The sequence below is a fragment of the Hemitrygon akajei genome, chromosome 23, assembly GCF_048418815.1.
Source record: "Hemitrygon akajei chromosome 23, sHemAka1.3, whole genome shotgun sequence".
NCBI classification, from domain to species: Eukaryota; Metazoa; Chordata; class Chondrichthyes; order Myliobatiformes; family Dasyatidae; genus Hemitrygon; species Hemitrygon akajei.
Genome location: NC_133146.1, coordinates 17,401,031 through 17,417,010, shown reverse-complemented (window position 1 = coordinate 17,417,010; position 15,980 = coordinate 17,401,031). Strand labels below are relative to the sequence as shown.

General features: G+C 42.0%; 1 protein-coding gene across 4 annotated transcripts in view; it reads right to left on the bottom strand.

The window, feature by feature from the left end:
- Positions 1-3,634: 3,634 nt before the first annotated feature.
- The window catches only part of oga (O-GlcNAcase), a 46,729-nt gene continuing 34,383 nt past the window's right edge, over positions 3,635-15,980 (bottom strand). For 3 of the 4 annotated variants that reach the window (XM_073027059.1, XM_073027060.1, XM_073027061.1), the window contains 4 exons: positions 12,495-12,583; positions 11,252-11,444; positions 6,434-6,593; positions 3,635-3,841 (listed from right to left, as the gene is read on the bottom strand). In XM_073027059.1, coding sequence (XP_072883160.1) covers positions 3,705-3,841; positions 6,434-6,593; positions 11,252-11,444; positions 12,495-12,583 — 579 coding nt within the window. In that variant the 3' untranslated portion in view covers positions 3,635-3,704. Of the gene's footprint in view, positions 3,842-6,433; positions 6,594-11,251; positions 11,445-12,494; positions 12,584-13,467; positions 13,568-15,980 lie in introns of those variants that run through there. The other variant, XR_012096080.1, reaches the window with a different exon arrangement.

The following is a 15,980-nucleotide window of genomic DNA, read 5'->3' as shown; positions in this document are numbered from 1 at the left end:
CCTCCAATGAGGACCCCTCGTTTCCTTCTCCTTAGGTCTATAACCAGTTCCTTGGTCTTGCTGGCATTAAGTTGTTGTGGCACCACTCAGCCAGCTTATCAATCTCCCTCCTATATGCTGATTCATCACCATCTTTTGATTCGGTCTACATTAGTGATGTCTCAGCAAACTTGAATATTGCATTGGAGCTGTCCTTTTGTCATACAGTCATAACTCAAGCAACCATGAGTGTCATTTTCTTGTAGGCATTTAAGCAAAAGAAAAATAGAATTGAATTTATGAATAACTATACATAATTCCAACAAGATTTTTGGATGAACCAGCAAAAATTTACTCGAATTAGAATTCAATAAGCAACTATCCTAAATTTCCTTATTTACAAACCCCAATCAGTTCACATCAGCAATATCTCCTCCACAATCTCTACCAGCACAGGTGTACCACAAGGCTGTATGCTCAGCCACCTGCTCGCTCTAACTTTGATTGAGACCAAGTACAGCTTCAAAGCCCCATATTTAAGTTTGCTGACAGCACCACGGTTGGCCAAAATGAAGGGTGAAGACAAATCTGTCTCATTTTTTTTTCTGTAACTTCTATTATTTTTGTGTGCATGCCTCAAAGAAAATTAATCTCAATGTAGCATATGGTAACAAATATGTACTTTGATAATAAATTTACTTTGACTTTGTGAGATCAGTGGTTAACAAAAAGCAATGTTAAACCATTCTCCTTTCCCATCATAGTTGAACAATCAGAGGCTGCAGTTACTGGTGGGGAATAGCATAAATGTTTTCATTTTATTTGCTCCTTTTAAATCTGTAAATAGACACAGAGCACATGCATACTTTATATTTTGATTGTGACTATGTACCCATGTTTGTATAATATTGAAAACTTCAGTATGACCACACTGAACTGAGGTAATTCTATTGTGAGCTGGAGGCTCTGCTTCCAGGAGCCAGGGCAGTCAGTGAGTGGTAAGTTTTTGCCCCAGTTTCATCATCTCCTGAGACACCAGAGCCAGTAAACTCAAGACTTTTTTTTTAAAAAATCAGATTTATTTAAGTTAAAGCTTTTTCAATGCTGGATATGGCAGTTTCATTTTTACCAGAGTGCACACAAAACTCCAATGGAACTGGAAAACCCAGTTGGAAATCTGGTGCAGTTTGTGGAAATAGGTGTAAAATGCCACCCCCACACCAGAAAAGCAGTACCCCTGTAACCACATCCCAACTTCCCTCAACCGGAAACACCTGGGGAGATGGAAGAAAGCGCAGGGTGAGGAGCAGCTGTACCAAGCGCCGAGCCTAACTGGTGTTTGCCACCGTGTCTAGGCAAGCCTAGCATGTGTGTATGTGGCTGGCAGCAGGAAGTGGATTCAGAGAAGCGTTATGAAAACAAGAGATGTTGTGACAGGACGAAGCAGTACTTCGACTTGCAATTCCCTGCAGTCAATTCTTGGCCAATTTGAAGCCTTCCATCCAATCTGCTTCTCCACCGGACACCTCTGGTGAACTGAGCCCTCTCATTGTAAGAATTAAAGGAGGTGCATGAACTGACAAGGTGGTCTGAGAGAATGCAACATGCACGAAGATCAACTTCAAACAAACAATTGGGTATCTGAGAAACGTGACAAAGTTGTAATGTTTATGCAGGTGGGAAAGGAAGCTTCACTCAAACTTGCACAATGATGTTCATATACACAATTCCAGGTCACCCTAAAGCACTCCCCAGCCACAAAGATGTTTACTTTTGTGTAGGCAATGGTTAACAGCAGAAACAGCATACATTTTACACAGATCAGCACAGATTATCTGCATTTGTAACATATCATAGGGCATCTAATCCTATCACCTGCCCAGATCTCTGGATTTTCAATGACATTTTTCTCTACATAATGGGCAGCAAAGTGTTAAAGACAAGTTATTCATGCCTTTAACACCTTAAACTGTATTGTCTGCAGGGCAAGCATAGTGAAAGATGACAATCATTCAACATAGAAACATGCTCTTCAGCCCAACTCATCTAGTCTATCCAAAATACCCATCCCAGCTAGTCCCATTCGCCTGTGACTCATATCCCTCAACTTTTGTAATTAAAGTGCCTCTTCAATGTCAGCAACAGGAACTGCCTCAACCACTTCCTTACCACCCTGTGTAAAAAGAATTGACCTTCAAGTTAGTATTAGGTCTTCCCCCTTTCATCTTAAACCTATGCCTTGTGCGCTCCCCAACAGGGGAATAAGACAGCAGATATTCACTACCTATACCCTTCATGATTTTAAACACTGCTTCCAAAATAAAGTCTTAGCCTGGCCAGCCCCTTCTGACAACTGTCCCTCAAGTTGGGGAGGGGCATCCTTCCTGCACCCTTTCCAGTTTGAAGCATTAGGAGCTGTTTTGCCACAAGACGCCGAGCAATGCACTCCTGGTGCTGGTTCTCACCATCTCAAGCTATGAACCTAGCCCCAACATCACTCATCATGACAGCAGCTGTAATTCTTTTACATGAATTGGCCACGTGTCTAAAGACGAATTTGACATGTCAGCTTCATCGTCCAGTCCATGGATGTTTTACTCAATTGCAATAAGGTTAATGCTCTTCATTTCTCTAATTCACTGCAAGTTGTTTAGGGATCAGCTTTTCAAATGGCCTGGCAAGGGGCTCCCCTTACATCATCCATGGGCGGCTACAGATGCTCGAAACCCCACTCACCGTGAGCCAGCAGCTTAGACTACTCACATTTCAGACTGAAACCTACATCAGAAGCCCCACTGGTGTTTACAAAGGCATCAGCTGTCAAACAGCAGACAGCAATGATAGGGTTAAAGGAACTCAGGCTAGCTTGCTTTCAGTAAGTGCCAGTAAACCCAGTCAGGATATCTTCAGATGGTATACAGACAGGGAGCTCTCCCATCACACTCAAACATTTCATGTACATTTAATTAAGTTGATGCACCCAAATTATTAGCCCATCTTTCTCTACAGAAACTAACAGACCCACAGTGTGCATCCCAGCAGTGTGACACTCATTTCCAACATTTAGCTTGTTCCTCTCTGCAGAGAGCAATTCCATTAACCATTCAGACTGAGAATCACCATGTACAAAATGCATTCAGAGGTATTGAAAGATCATTAGTTTTCACAGATGTGCATGAGCTGCAGAGAGCAATTGCCAGCTGAAGCCCGAAAATCTCAGTTAGTGTAAATGAACTGAGCTCCAGGGATCAAGGACCCCGACTACTCCAGCACAGGATTGGTCAGACAGAGCCAAGTTGTGACAGCAAAGTACTTGTTTAAGAGCAAGCCCACACCGTGATCAAGGGCTGTTGTCAGGCAGTGGAGAATCTGAATAGCTCTCTTCATCACTGCAAGGATACAGTGGACTGAGCCACCAGGTTCCCCATTGTAGGTAAGAAACATGTCAGTTGTCCAATATTTGTGTGGGAGATGTGAAGGGGGCAGGGGTGGGGATGAAGGACTGGCTTGAAATATCAGAAGGAAAAGGAGACAAGATAATGCTGTTATTGCATCAGTGGAGGGTCACCACCTTCAAAAGGTTCTTCTGGAGCTCACTGTGTATTGCACATTTTAAAAAGTTAAAATATAAAATATTACTGAACACATTATTCAGTTTAAGGCTAAATTTAGATACATTTAATTATACACATCCTTTAATTACACTACAATGAAGAGGCTGCCCGTTACAAATTCCTTCCCAGCACCAACATCTCTTTTGGGAATCCCTCCATCCTGGCCAACTCCAGGAAGCCCAGCTTGCTGTAGAATTCCAAACCACGTCTGTCATTGGGTCTTACTTCACAGAACGCTCCTCGAGATCCTGAATGGGAAGAAAACAATAGTGTTTACAGCTGGCAGTGGAAAATGGCATCACCAACATTCACATGCAGGAGGCGAACCACTCATGCCTGCTGACCTCAGGAGGGTTTAACAGCCAGTGTGGAACAGGCCATTTCAGCCCGTGCCACCCAGCAACCCCCGATTAAACCCTCGCCTAGTCATGAGACAATTTAGAATGACCAATTAACCCACCAACCAGTATGTCTTTTGGACTCGGTGGAAACCAGAGCACCCGGAGGGAAACCACACGGTCACGGGGAGAATGCACAAACTCCTTACGAGCAGCGACAGGAACAGAACCTGGGTGTTGTGCTAACCACTACTCTACCCGGACTCGGTACTTGTGTTAACCCTGTAATGTCTCATGTGAAATGTCTTGATGTTCGCTATGTAAAGTGCGCTAAATAAATTTTATGTTAAAGTGCATGCAGGTTCATCCTTGTATCGACTGTGACAGGACCAAAGCGCCCCCCCCCCCCATTGTCTTAGGGACACACAAGACCCATTGATTTATGGATTCCTGACTTTTGTGTGGGCTTATTATTGTCACATGTACTGATAGTGAAATACTTGTCTTGTATACTGTTCATACAGATCAGACTATACATGCATTCAGCTAGATTAAAGGTGAAATAACAATGGAGAATAGTGTAAATGCTACCAAAAAAGTGTAGTACAGCTAACTGATAAAGTGCAACATCATAACGAGAAAGATTGTGAGGCCGAGAGTCCGTCTTATCGTACAAGATGTCTGTTCAAGAATCTGATAACAGCAGCACAGAACTTGACCACAAGCCTGGTGGTACGTGTTCACAGGCTTATGTATCTTCTGCCCAGTGGAGAATGCCCGGGAGGTTGGGGGTTGAATTGAAAAGAATGAACTCTCTTACTGACAGGCTGACACTCCGAAATGTCAGCTGTGAGCCACACACTCATCATTACCATTTGTTGCAGGAGAGAATCAATTTTTCCTCTGCCAGTGGTTTTAGTTATCAGCTTAACCCAATGTTGTTACTTGCAAAGGAACTGACTTTGTGTTTAATACAGTGTAAGCCAATGGCTGCAGTCCTGATATTTAATGTTTACATAAAAGCCATGCAACTAAAGATTGGGTAATGATTTAAATTAACATTATCTAAAAACTTGCTGTTTACAATAGACCAGATAAACTACTAGATTATAAACCAGGAAGCCACAGGCACTGCAAGAGCTACTAAACACAAAACAAAGTACATATTTAAGCACCTCAGCTAAACACTCTACAGGATTCAAAGAATTAAAGGTTACATAGATAAGAGGAGCCAACATAACTAAAGTCCATAATTTCTACCACTTGTCAGAAATGCATGTGAAGATACAAGATGGCGCCAGTGACCGACGCGACCAACAGCTCAAAAAATTACTTATACTTTTAAATATGCTTCTCCTGAACTGCGATTGCTCGCATCCAATAATTTACATTTTGATAAGATTGAGAGTGGAGAGTGCAGCCATCATTTCCCAATGGTGGAAGATGAAATGGTTGGCTCTATTACTCCTCACCAACTAAAGTGTCGAGCAAGATTGTAATGAGAACAAGAGCTGAAGACGAGTGGGGGTTTAGTGCAATCTGCCATTCGCTGCTGCCAGAGGAAGGTGCCCATTCGATGGCCTTGGCGCAGCTCATGGCTATGGGATTCTGCAGTTTGATATTTAATGTCCACGGCACTGAACATGCTCCGCAGTTGTGAACTCATTTTTGGAGGAATCTGTGATTCATGCTCCATGTGTTTTGGGTTAGGTTTTTGTTATTTGCGCAATTTCATCAAGACTATTCAGTGCAGAAGTGGCTCTACAGCTGAGGCCTGTCATTTGTGGACTGTGGTTTGGTGTTCAATATTCTGAATATTTGCTTGCGTTTTGCTCTTTTCTCACACGTTGGGTGTTTGATGTTTTAATGGGTTTAAATGGCTTTGTGGCTTCCTACAGGAGGATGAACCTCAGGATTATATTTTGCATAGATACTTTGATGATAAATGTACTTTGAAATTTTCAATGAATTTTGGTCTGAGAGCTCTAGGAACAGATAATGATGAACTATTTATTGACAAGCAGTACGGAACAGGCCCTTGGAACCATGCCGCCCAGCAATCCCCCAATTTAATCTGAGCCCAATCCTGGGACAATTTACAATGACCAATTAATCTACCAAATGGTAGGTCTTTGGACTATTGGAGGAAGCTGGAGCAACCAAGGGAAATCCACACAGAAATATTGCACAGGTTTCTATTTTCAACATACCATAGCCCCCCGCACTAAACAAGCCACCCAAGTTCACCACTCTCTTCCTACCTTTTTGGGGTTCCCAGCTTCCTTAAGAAAACCGGTATTTAAAGTCAGACAACAACAGTATTACACAGTAACACTGAAATACTGTGAAGTAGAGAATTACACACAGTAACTTATTACTTTAATTCTATTTGAAATTTTAAAATTATACCAACAGCCTGCCCCAGGAAACAATACCTATGAGATTAATGAACCTTATGGATGTAGATAGAGCAGTTGCAGTAAAGGAGACACTGGTCCTTACCATTGGCTTTTAAGGAAGAAAGCAAACAACCCATCATACTCTTAGCAACACTCGGATCAGTCACTTTTGAATGAACATCCACTTTAATCAGCGAGGGAAAGGTGGCGAGGAAGTTCTCTGGCAATCCTTGCTGCTCTTCATGGAAGCTCAGCATCATTTTCTGTGAGGGAAGCAAAGACAAGAAATTAAAGGCTCACTCAATGTAACTGTTCAGCAGGATATAGAGAATGAGTAATGGCAAAGATTCTATAAAACTTGTGAAATTCAGCACAGTCCAAAAAACAAGGGTGCAAAATTAGGCCATTCGTACTACTAAGTCTGTTCCACCATCACATCATAGCTGATTTATTATCCTTCTCAACCCCTTTCTCCTGCCTTTTTTCTCTCCATATCCTTTGACGCCATAACTAACCAAGAACCTATCAACCTTTGTTTTATATATATTCAATAGCTTGGCCTCCACAGTCATGCATGGCAACAAAGTCAGATTCACCACCCTCTGGTAAAAGAAATTCCTTCTAAACAGACGTTCCTCTATTCTGAGCCTGGTCCTAGACTCACTCACTACAGGAAACATCCTCTCCACATTCACATTATGTAGGCCTTTCAATAGGTCTCAATGAGAACCTCCCTCATTTTTCTGAACTCCAATGAGAACAGGCCCAGAGCCAAACATTTTCTGTGTTAACCCTTTCATTCCTGGAATCATACTCGTGAATCTCCTCTGGACCCTCTCCAATACATTCTTAGACAAGGAGCCAAAACTGCTCAATATTCCAAGTGTAGTCTGACCAATACCTTATCACCTCTTTCACTTGTGATATATCTGAATAAACTTTTGGTATCCTCTGATATTCTTGGCTACCTTACTTTCATATTTCATCTTTTCTCTCACATTTTCAGTTGTCTTGTGCTGTCTTTTTTTTTTTAAAAAAAGCTTACTAATCCTCCAACTTCCCACCAATTTTTGCTATATTATATGCTTTTCCTTTTCTTTTTACGCTGCCTTTGACTTCTCTTATCATGCTGCCTTTAGACTATTTTTCTCTGAGATGTATTTCTCTTACATGTGGGGATTGCCCCCAGAAACTCCAGCCATTGTCATTCCACCATCATTCCTACTAGTGTCCCCTTCCAATCAACCTTGAACCACTCCTCTTTCATTCCTCTACATCAGCCCTCTATTGATCAGGGTCCACAATGGATGTTGCGTCCTAGCCGTCCACATGATACGCAAGCCAGGGCAGTACGATATGGAGAGCCAGCTGTAGCCCATGCAGCAGGCTCCCCCTCTCCATGCAGCCGATGAATCCAAAGGAATGGTAGGGACCGATACAGAATGGCACAGCAGCAACGCCAAGTGTTGCCAGTCAGCATTGAACTCAATGTACGACTGCCTTAGGGAATCCAGCTCCATATTTTTCCCCAGGGTATACTCCTGGTCTTCCCCATGAGTGGGTATAGCCGCAAGGCAACAGTGGTTTTATGATAGTTTTCCTTCTAATAGAGCTGCCATCTACAGCTGACGAGCTCCATCTACCCAAAGCAACTGGTTTTAATGCCCCATTAACCTGCATTTGCCCCTTTTCCAGTCAGTTCTGCTAGGCTTAGTAGCTAAGCCACATCACATATGAAGGTCAGAAACCGAACTTGGCTGTCAGAGGCCATTTCAGACACAAGCCACTGGGAGCTTACCCCACTACGCAGCCCATCTATGACAACCTTAAGGAGCCATTTACTCCACTGTAATACAGATATATCTGATTTATCTTCTCATCCTATACTATCTCCTTTCCTTTAGCTCCCTAGTTGAATCTGCTTTATTACACAACACCCACTGTAGATTAGCTGATTCCCCAGTGGGCTTAACCACAAGTCGCTCTAAAAAGTCATCTCAGGTATTCTACAAATTTACTCTCCAGAGTTTCCCAAACTACCTGCACATCGAAATTCCCGCATGATTATTCCTGTCTTTTTTCTACTTCTCCATTGAGATTTATATCCTGCATCCAGCTACTGCTCAGGGGCGTGTATACAACTTCCGTTACCTACAAGTATAATGGTCCCAATCGAATTCAGGTGTAACCCACCCTATATGTACAAGAGATCCCAATGATCCAGAAATCAGAAACCCAGCCCCCTGCACCAGTTCCTTACCCATTCATTCATCTGTACTACCATCCTGTTACTGCCCTGATTAGCACGTGGTACTGGGAATAATGCAGAAATTACTACCTTGGCAGTCATGCTCTGCAGCCTCTTCCCTAACTCACTGCCCCCCCTCAAACATCACTGGATTTGCTAATACCAAGTGTGAAATGTAGATGTCGAGTGCTGGAAGACACTGAAAGGCATAAAGAATGATCAAACTCCATCCTCTTAAGCATCGAAGCCTGGAAACATTCTTAAAAGTACCCCAAGTTTTGGCAACAAAAATTTTGGGTGGCACGTGAGTGTAGCAATTAATGTAACATTATAGCACCAGTCTCCCAGGTTTAATTCCACTGCCATCTAAGGAGTTGGTGCATTCTCCCTGTGACCACATGTGTTTCTTCCAGGTGGTCTAGTTTACTTCCATATTGCAAATACTACAGGTTAGTAGGTTAATTGGTCACATGGTGCAATTAGGCTGCGCGGGCTCGTAGCACTGAAAGGGATTGTTACCGTGAAGTCCACAAAAAGAAGATAAACCAAAGACCAGAGTTTGGCCAAGCTTTCTGCCAGAAAGATCAATGAACATGGCTGTTTACTCAACACCACTGCAAAATGGCGATTGAACTTCATAAAGTGTAGAGGCAAAATTTCAAAATATGATAAGGCACCAGATGTTGATTTAGACGAAAACATGAGATTCTGCAGATGCTGGAAATCCTGAACAACACACACATAATACTGGAGGAACTCAACAGATCAGCAGCATCTCTGGACAGGAATAAACAGATGAAGGGTCTTGACCTGAAACAATGATTATTCCCTTCCACAGATGCCACCAGACTGAGTTCCCTCCAGCATTGTGTGTTGAAGAGGACAAGCTTCATGCAGATAAAGACTTTCAGAAAGCAACTGATGACAAGCAATCTTACTAGCCAAACAAAAGCCCTTAATTTAAAAGGGGCCAGTTGGTGGCATTGGGGAAATCATCCTGATAGTTTAGCAAAGCACAGTGAATGGTTGTTTTTCAGCTTGGAGAAGGGTATATGACCCTGAATTAGGCACACTGGCTACAATACCAGAAAGGAAAACTGAAAGACAGGCAAATAGGGTCTGGACAGTCTGGTGGGTTGGCAGTGTAAGTGATAAAATTTACCAGCACAAAATTATGTATTTTGGTTGGAAAATTAAAAATCTGCAACAGGTTTAGTATCTCTGGCATATGTCATAAAATGTTTTGGAACAGCTGCACATTGAGATACATAATAAAAGCTAAAATATATGCAATCTATAGAAAAAAGTGAAATATATACCGTAGATGTCGGATTATAAGCCGCTACTTTTTTCCCATGCTTTGAACAGCATTGAACATAGCGGCTTATAATAAGGTGCGGCTAATAGAAGGTTTTTTCCCATGCCGCCAAAACATTTTGCCTCGTAACAGTAGACCAATAAAATTGATGAGTAGTTCACAGAGGTCCAATGAAATTGTACGATAAATCAAGCGCACTTCACAAATTATTGTAAATCAGCCATTTGTACTCACCCTCATCAACATGGAAAACACTCGAAGAAAAGCATATGATGCAGCTTTTAAGTTAAAGGCAATCAATCTGGCGGTTGAACAAGGAAATCGAGCTGCTGCGCGTAATCTTGGCATACATGAATCGATGGTGAGACGGTGGAGATTTAATTTGGGACTGCCGCTTCAGGTCAGGAATGGCTCACGTGATATTAGACAGCAGTACAAGGGAGGGAGGGAGCGAAACTGAGGATTCCGCTGCACCGAAACTGCTAGCGATTCAGTAAACAAAAAAACAGTAAAACTCGTGTGTGAATGGTATCGGGCCAATAAGGACACAAGTGTCCGATGTTACCAAATACCGGTAGGTATAACAAAGTTTAGCCTTACCAAATATGTGTAGCGAGGGTTTGGTTTGGGGGAAAAAGGAGTATAAATAAGAGCAGAATGTAAGGGGAAGGCAAAACGCGTTCTGCAATAAAGCCACGCTGCACTGTAATCCGGTGTTGGTTGTCTCTCTTCCAAAACGAACACAGGGCAGAATTTGAAGCCCAACACGTGTAATATCTTTCTGTGTAAATATCTCATATTACAAGCGGCCGAAAATCCGGTCCGCCGGAAATCCGGTCCACCGGAAATCCAGTGCGCCGAAAATCCGGTCCGCCGGAAATTCGGTGCGGCCTAAAATCCGATGCGGCCTGTATAATTAAAAAATTGATTTTATTTCTAAAATTAGAGCCAGCGGCTTTTAATCAGGTGCGCTCTGTAGTCCGGAATCCACGGTAATTCATTTCTAAAGGCAGTTCAAGGTCGCAGAGGTCTACAGTATAAATGCACACATCTTTAAAGGTGATAGAAGGTTAATGAAACATTGATTTGGCCAAATTGTATTCAGCCCCCAGAACTAGGCAGTGGACCATGGCAATTCATGAGGAGAGTTTTCAAAAGGTGTGGAATTTCTTGTGGCGTATTGTCCCTCAGCGAGTAGCAAAATCTTGCAGTTGGGTTGGGGAATGTGGAAATGTGGGGACAAAATAGGATTAGTGTAAACGGGAAGCCGTGCCTTTACAAGAATCCAGTATCTTTAATTGTTGTAGTTTCTTAAAACAATAAATTGACAGCAGGTCAACTTAATGAAAAATTACCTGTTGTTCTGAGAGTTCTTTATTAGTTTCTGGTTTAACGTATTTCTCCCGCATAGCAGGTATCCAGGAAACTTTACACTTTCTAGCATATGGTTTCACATCCACCGTGCCAAGGGCATAGCCACATATACTGCCCTCATCTTCCAACACGAAGCAATAATCTGGGCTCAGTGTGAGAAGTCCGCCCACCAAACTGTAACACAGCAAGAACAGCAGAGATATACTCACATCCACCATCCATAATAACTAAACATCAATTAGACACCACCTTTTACTGGGAGTTGTTTACAGAAGAATGGACAATGTTTCTCTGATAAATTTGCCCAAGATGTTTAGACACTGAATGGCTTAAAAAGAGGGTGATATCTCCCACTGACTGACTGATCCGGATCTGGTCAAATTGGCTAGAAAATGTTTCAATAGACCATGGTGTCGTTGAATAGGAAGGGGTGAATAACCTATTCCTGCTCCTGTTACTAAAGTTTTTTTGGAGGTCTGCACTGTTGGCAGCAGCAATAAAAGGAACAAGAACACTTGGCAGCAAGAAACAGGAACCCCAAACAATCTACACCCCCCCCCCCCCCCACTATCAGGCTCTCAAATCAGAGGCCTCTCAAACTTGACTCACCCCATCAGTGAACTGCTCCCAGAATCGATGGACTCACTTTCAAGGATTCTTCATTTCATGTTCAAGATTTATTATTCTTTTGTTTGTGTTTATTGTGAAGGAACCTCAAGGTTGTATATATGACATATGTACTTTCGATAATAAATCTACTTTGAACTTTGTAGTTTGCCCAAAGACAGCAGTCTGACATGAAGACAAGCTCAGACTCAGTATTACTTGCCCAGAGCAGTGTCCTCAACATGGCTCTGTTGCATCAGATGGTCCTTAGCTGCTTATACAATTAGTCATCATTCAGAATTCTGGTAACAAAGGTTACTAGCTAACTAGTAGCATCCAGCTACTCCATTCCCCATTAAAAGCCATTAGTTTCAATTCAAAAATAAACTTCAATTTTAAAAAAAATCTGATTCAGATGACTCATCATGGTAAAAAAAATTCTACCATTTGAAGGGCTTGAGTTCTGCCTATAGTGTCGCAGCATCGATGGAAAGGGCAGTTTGCTTCAACTATTTGATTAGAGGCAAGGACAATCCCACTTTGGACACCTGAATAATTCTTCAGAAGATGAAGTAGATGAAATTTCGGGACAACTGAACTCTCTCCAAACATACTCACCTGTCACCGATGATATCTGGCTGATCACACATTGTGTCACCGTCCATTTCATCATCATACATCTCCTTACAGATTTTATACACAGAGGCCTGTGGATAAAAGAAAATCCAGTTAATATAGTGCCTCAATGTGGGCTGATGCAACATTCTGATAAAATACTGTGGGATGCATACATTTCATCCTTTCCTATGTATTGACAAGCAACACCCAGAGTCATCATGGAAACAATCCAGCACAGAATACGGAACAGCACCGGCTCCATGGTGCCCGTGCCAACCACATTGCCAAAACTGTCTGCACGTGATCCAGATCTCTCCGCTGCTTGTGTTCATGTACCTGTCTAAATGTCACTCAAGTACCATTACCACCACCACCCTTGGAAACCCATTCCAGGACCTACCAATCTATGTCAAAATAAAAATACCCTGCACATCTCATTTAAACTTTCCCTTCAAAGCTATCTCATCTAGTATTTGACATTTCCATTCTGGGAAAATTTATAATTTTTACCCCTCAGACTCCAATGCTCTAGAGGAAACAGTTTAACCAACCTTTCCTTTAATTCACGAAGCCTAATGAACATTTTTTGCACCCTCTCCAAAGCCTCCACATCCTCTGTTAGGGGTGACCAGAACTGCACAGAATGCTCCAAATGCAGCCCAAAGAGATTGTGGAATTGGGGTTAGCTTTCCAGTCTCCCAATGAGGCAACTGGGATCTTAAATCATACTTTATCACCCATGCTTAGCAACATGCACTGGCTCCCGGTGTATTTAAAATTCTCTTTCCTAAATTACTGTGGAATGCTTCAATTCCCATCTTGCTACAGCCCTCAACCTGGAACTCCTTTAGACCAAACTGCTCTAGGACAGGCAGTTATGTTTTCAGCTGCCAGCAACACTCTTAAGTGACACCACCCACCCCCCCACCACCAATTTCTTATCTCTAGCCTTTAAACACTTCATAAAACATACCTGTCAAAAGTTTTGTCATCTGTGGCTGTGTCAAATTTTATAGCACTCCAGTAAAGCACCAAGATTTTTGCTTCACTAAAGATGTGCAGACGTAACTGACCTACAGATCAGAAAATCACTAATAGTTTATGATAGCACAAGAACAACGGAGAAAGGGCAGCCTTCAGTTTGGGGAAAATTATTTAACTTCTAAAGGCAGCACAAGCTCATTAACATTTTATGGCATCTTAAATAGCACCTGGTGAATCAGAAATCAACTGAGGAATGGTGGTTCCATTAGGAGAATCCAGGAGACATCATTAAAACGAGACATGAAGTTCACAAACTGCCAAGTTATGGGAGACGAATTTGGAATGAAATAAAGCTCCAAGAGGAGCAGCGAGCACGGTTATCATTTGTAGGCATAAGCAGAGATCTTCAGTGCCACTTGGAACCAATCATCAAGGCTCTGCTGCCGTTCCATGTACACTTTTATGGCACAGTTATTTCAGTGATACACAGGTAGTAGTTCCCATTTCGGATGTCTGCCACTCTTCAACTACACACTTCCCAGGAAATGACAAATACAAAGCAACAAGGTCCTCAGGGTCTTTTCAGTTCCCATGGCTAATGGTAGTGGGACTTCTCAATCCACTTGTTGGAGAGAACTGTGGCGGTCGAGCATATGGTCAAGCTGTTGAACATCCAAACCAGTCATAGCGAGAAACCAGCCAAGATCTGCCAAGGTACCAAAGAGCTTAACAATGAATGTGCCAGACCAAAGGACTAGATCAGAACTTTACAACAAACTGAAGAGATTGCTGAGAAGTGGGCAAGACTTAACCATTGTCTTGTAGCAGAAGAACCTGGACTGAGTAGATACAAAGCATTTAGTTTTGACGAAATAAATCATTCTTCCTCTAAATTACAAATCAAGATCTTTACAGTAAAAAGAAACTCTGAAACTTGAGTGTAATTGATACACACTCAGACCCAGTGTCTTCACAAGACTGAGAAGGCTGGTGATAAACAATAGCTTTGATGAAGTCTGGGGCTACACCCATGTAATTCCAAACACAAGAGACAAGGTTTTGTTCAAAGCATGATTGGATGTAACAGAGCTTTAAATAATTGCACGCAGAATTTTAACTAAATTCAGAACCTCCAAATAGTTCTTTGCTCTCAATTCAGGAACCAGATCCATTAACAAACCTGATTACAAGGTAACACAGAAGGTTTCAGATGGCAATGACGAAACGATGATACTCAGATCCGTCCAGAAATCTCTCAAAAGAGCTACAGGATCTCAAGTCCATTGGTTTGGCAAATAAAGGGGAAGGAATTGTTGTTTCAGGTTGAAACCTGCATCAGGGCAGACAAGAAATGTTGTCATTTTCCCCCACCACAGACACTGCTCAAGTTCTCCAGATATTATTTTCCCACTCCAGATTTGGAATAGTCTCGAATATCCATAAGACCATTAAGCACTTATGATATAGGAGCAGAGTCAAGCTATTTAGCACATACATTCTGCTCTGCCATTCCTTCTAGGTTTTTTTTTCCATCCCATTCTCTCACCTTCTCCCCATAACCCTTAACCCCCTTACCAATCAAGAACCTATCTGGCTCTAAATATACCCACATCTTATCACATATGAAGCGTCAGTAACGTTATACTGTACTTTTTAAACTTGGTTTGTATATGCACCTTATTATTTGATCACTTGTGTACTTATTACTTTGTGTAATTGGTTCGAGTTATAAGCTCTGTCGTACACCTTGGTCTGAAGTAATGTTGCTTTGTTTGGTGGTATACACGTGTATGGTTGAATGAAAATGAACTTGATTTCTTGTCCTCCAAGTATCCAAATATTTATTACCTGAATACTGCAATGGAGTTTAGATGTGTACACCTTTGTAGGTATCAGGGTCACTACAATAGACCATCACCTTGGTTCAAAAGTTACATTAACTAAGTTCAAGAGGTGACTGACTAGGCAATCTAATATCAAACTCACCAACTCACTATGTCAGAGGACATAGTGGCCGTAGAGAATTCCAGTTTCCCCAGATTCTTTTACCTGCAATCACTATTTTAGGCAGATTAACTAAACACTGGAGATATGGAAGCAGTCAGATGATCCAGTGGGGTTCAACAGTACGGAGTCCAAAGTCCCAATGAAATGAAATGTTCAACTTTGCTTCTTCCCAAAATGGGAGTGAAGAACACCAACAGTGGTGCACTTGTTTCTGATATTGCAGAATACGAGAGTAGATGCAATGTTTAATTAGGTTGCTGGATATTTTGAACATAAAAGACTCCCAACCCAAACAGCCTTGACTAAATTAAAGCAATAATCACAGAAACTTGCCCAATAATGGCTCCGGCTTTTGGACCAAGATCTTGCCAGACTGGATTCCGACAAAGACAATGCAAAACCATTAATCCATATAGTCTATTTTATTTAGGGATAACAGGCCCTTCTGGCCCAACAATACCCTTGTGACCAATTAACCCACTAAACATGTGGGAG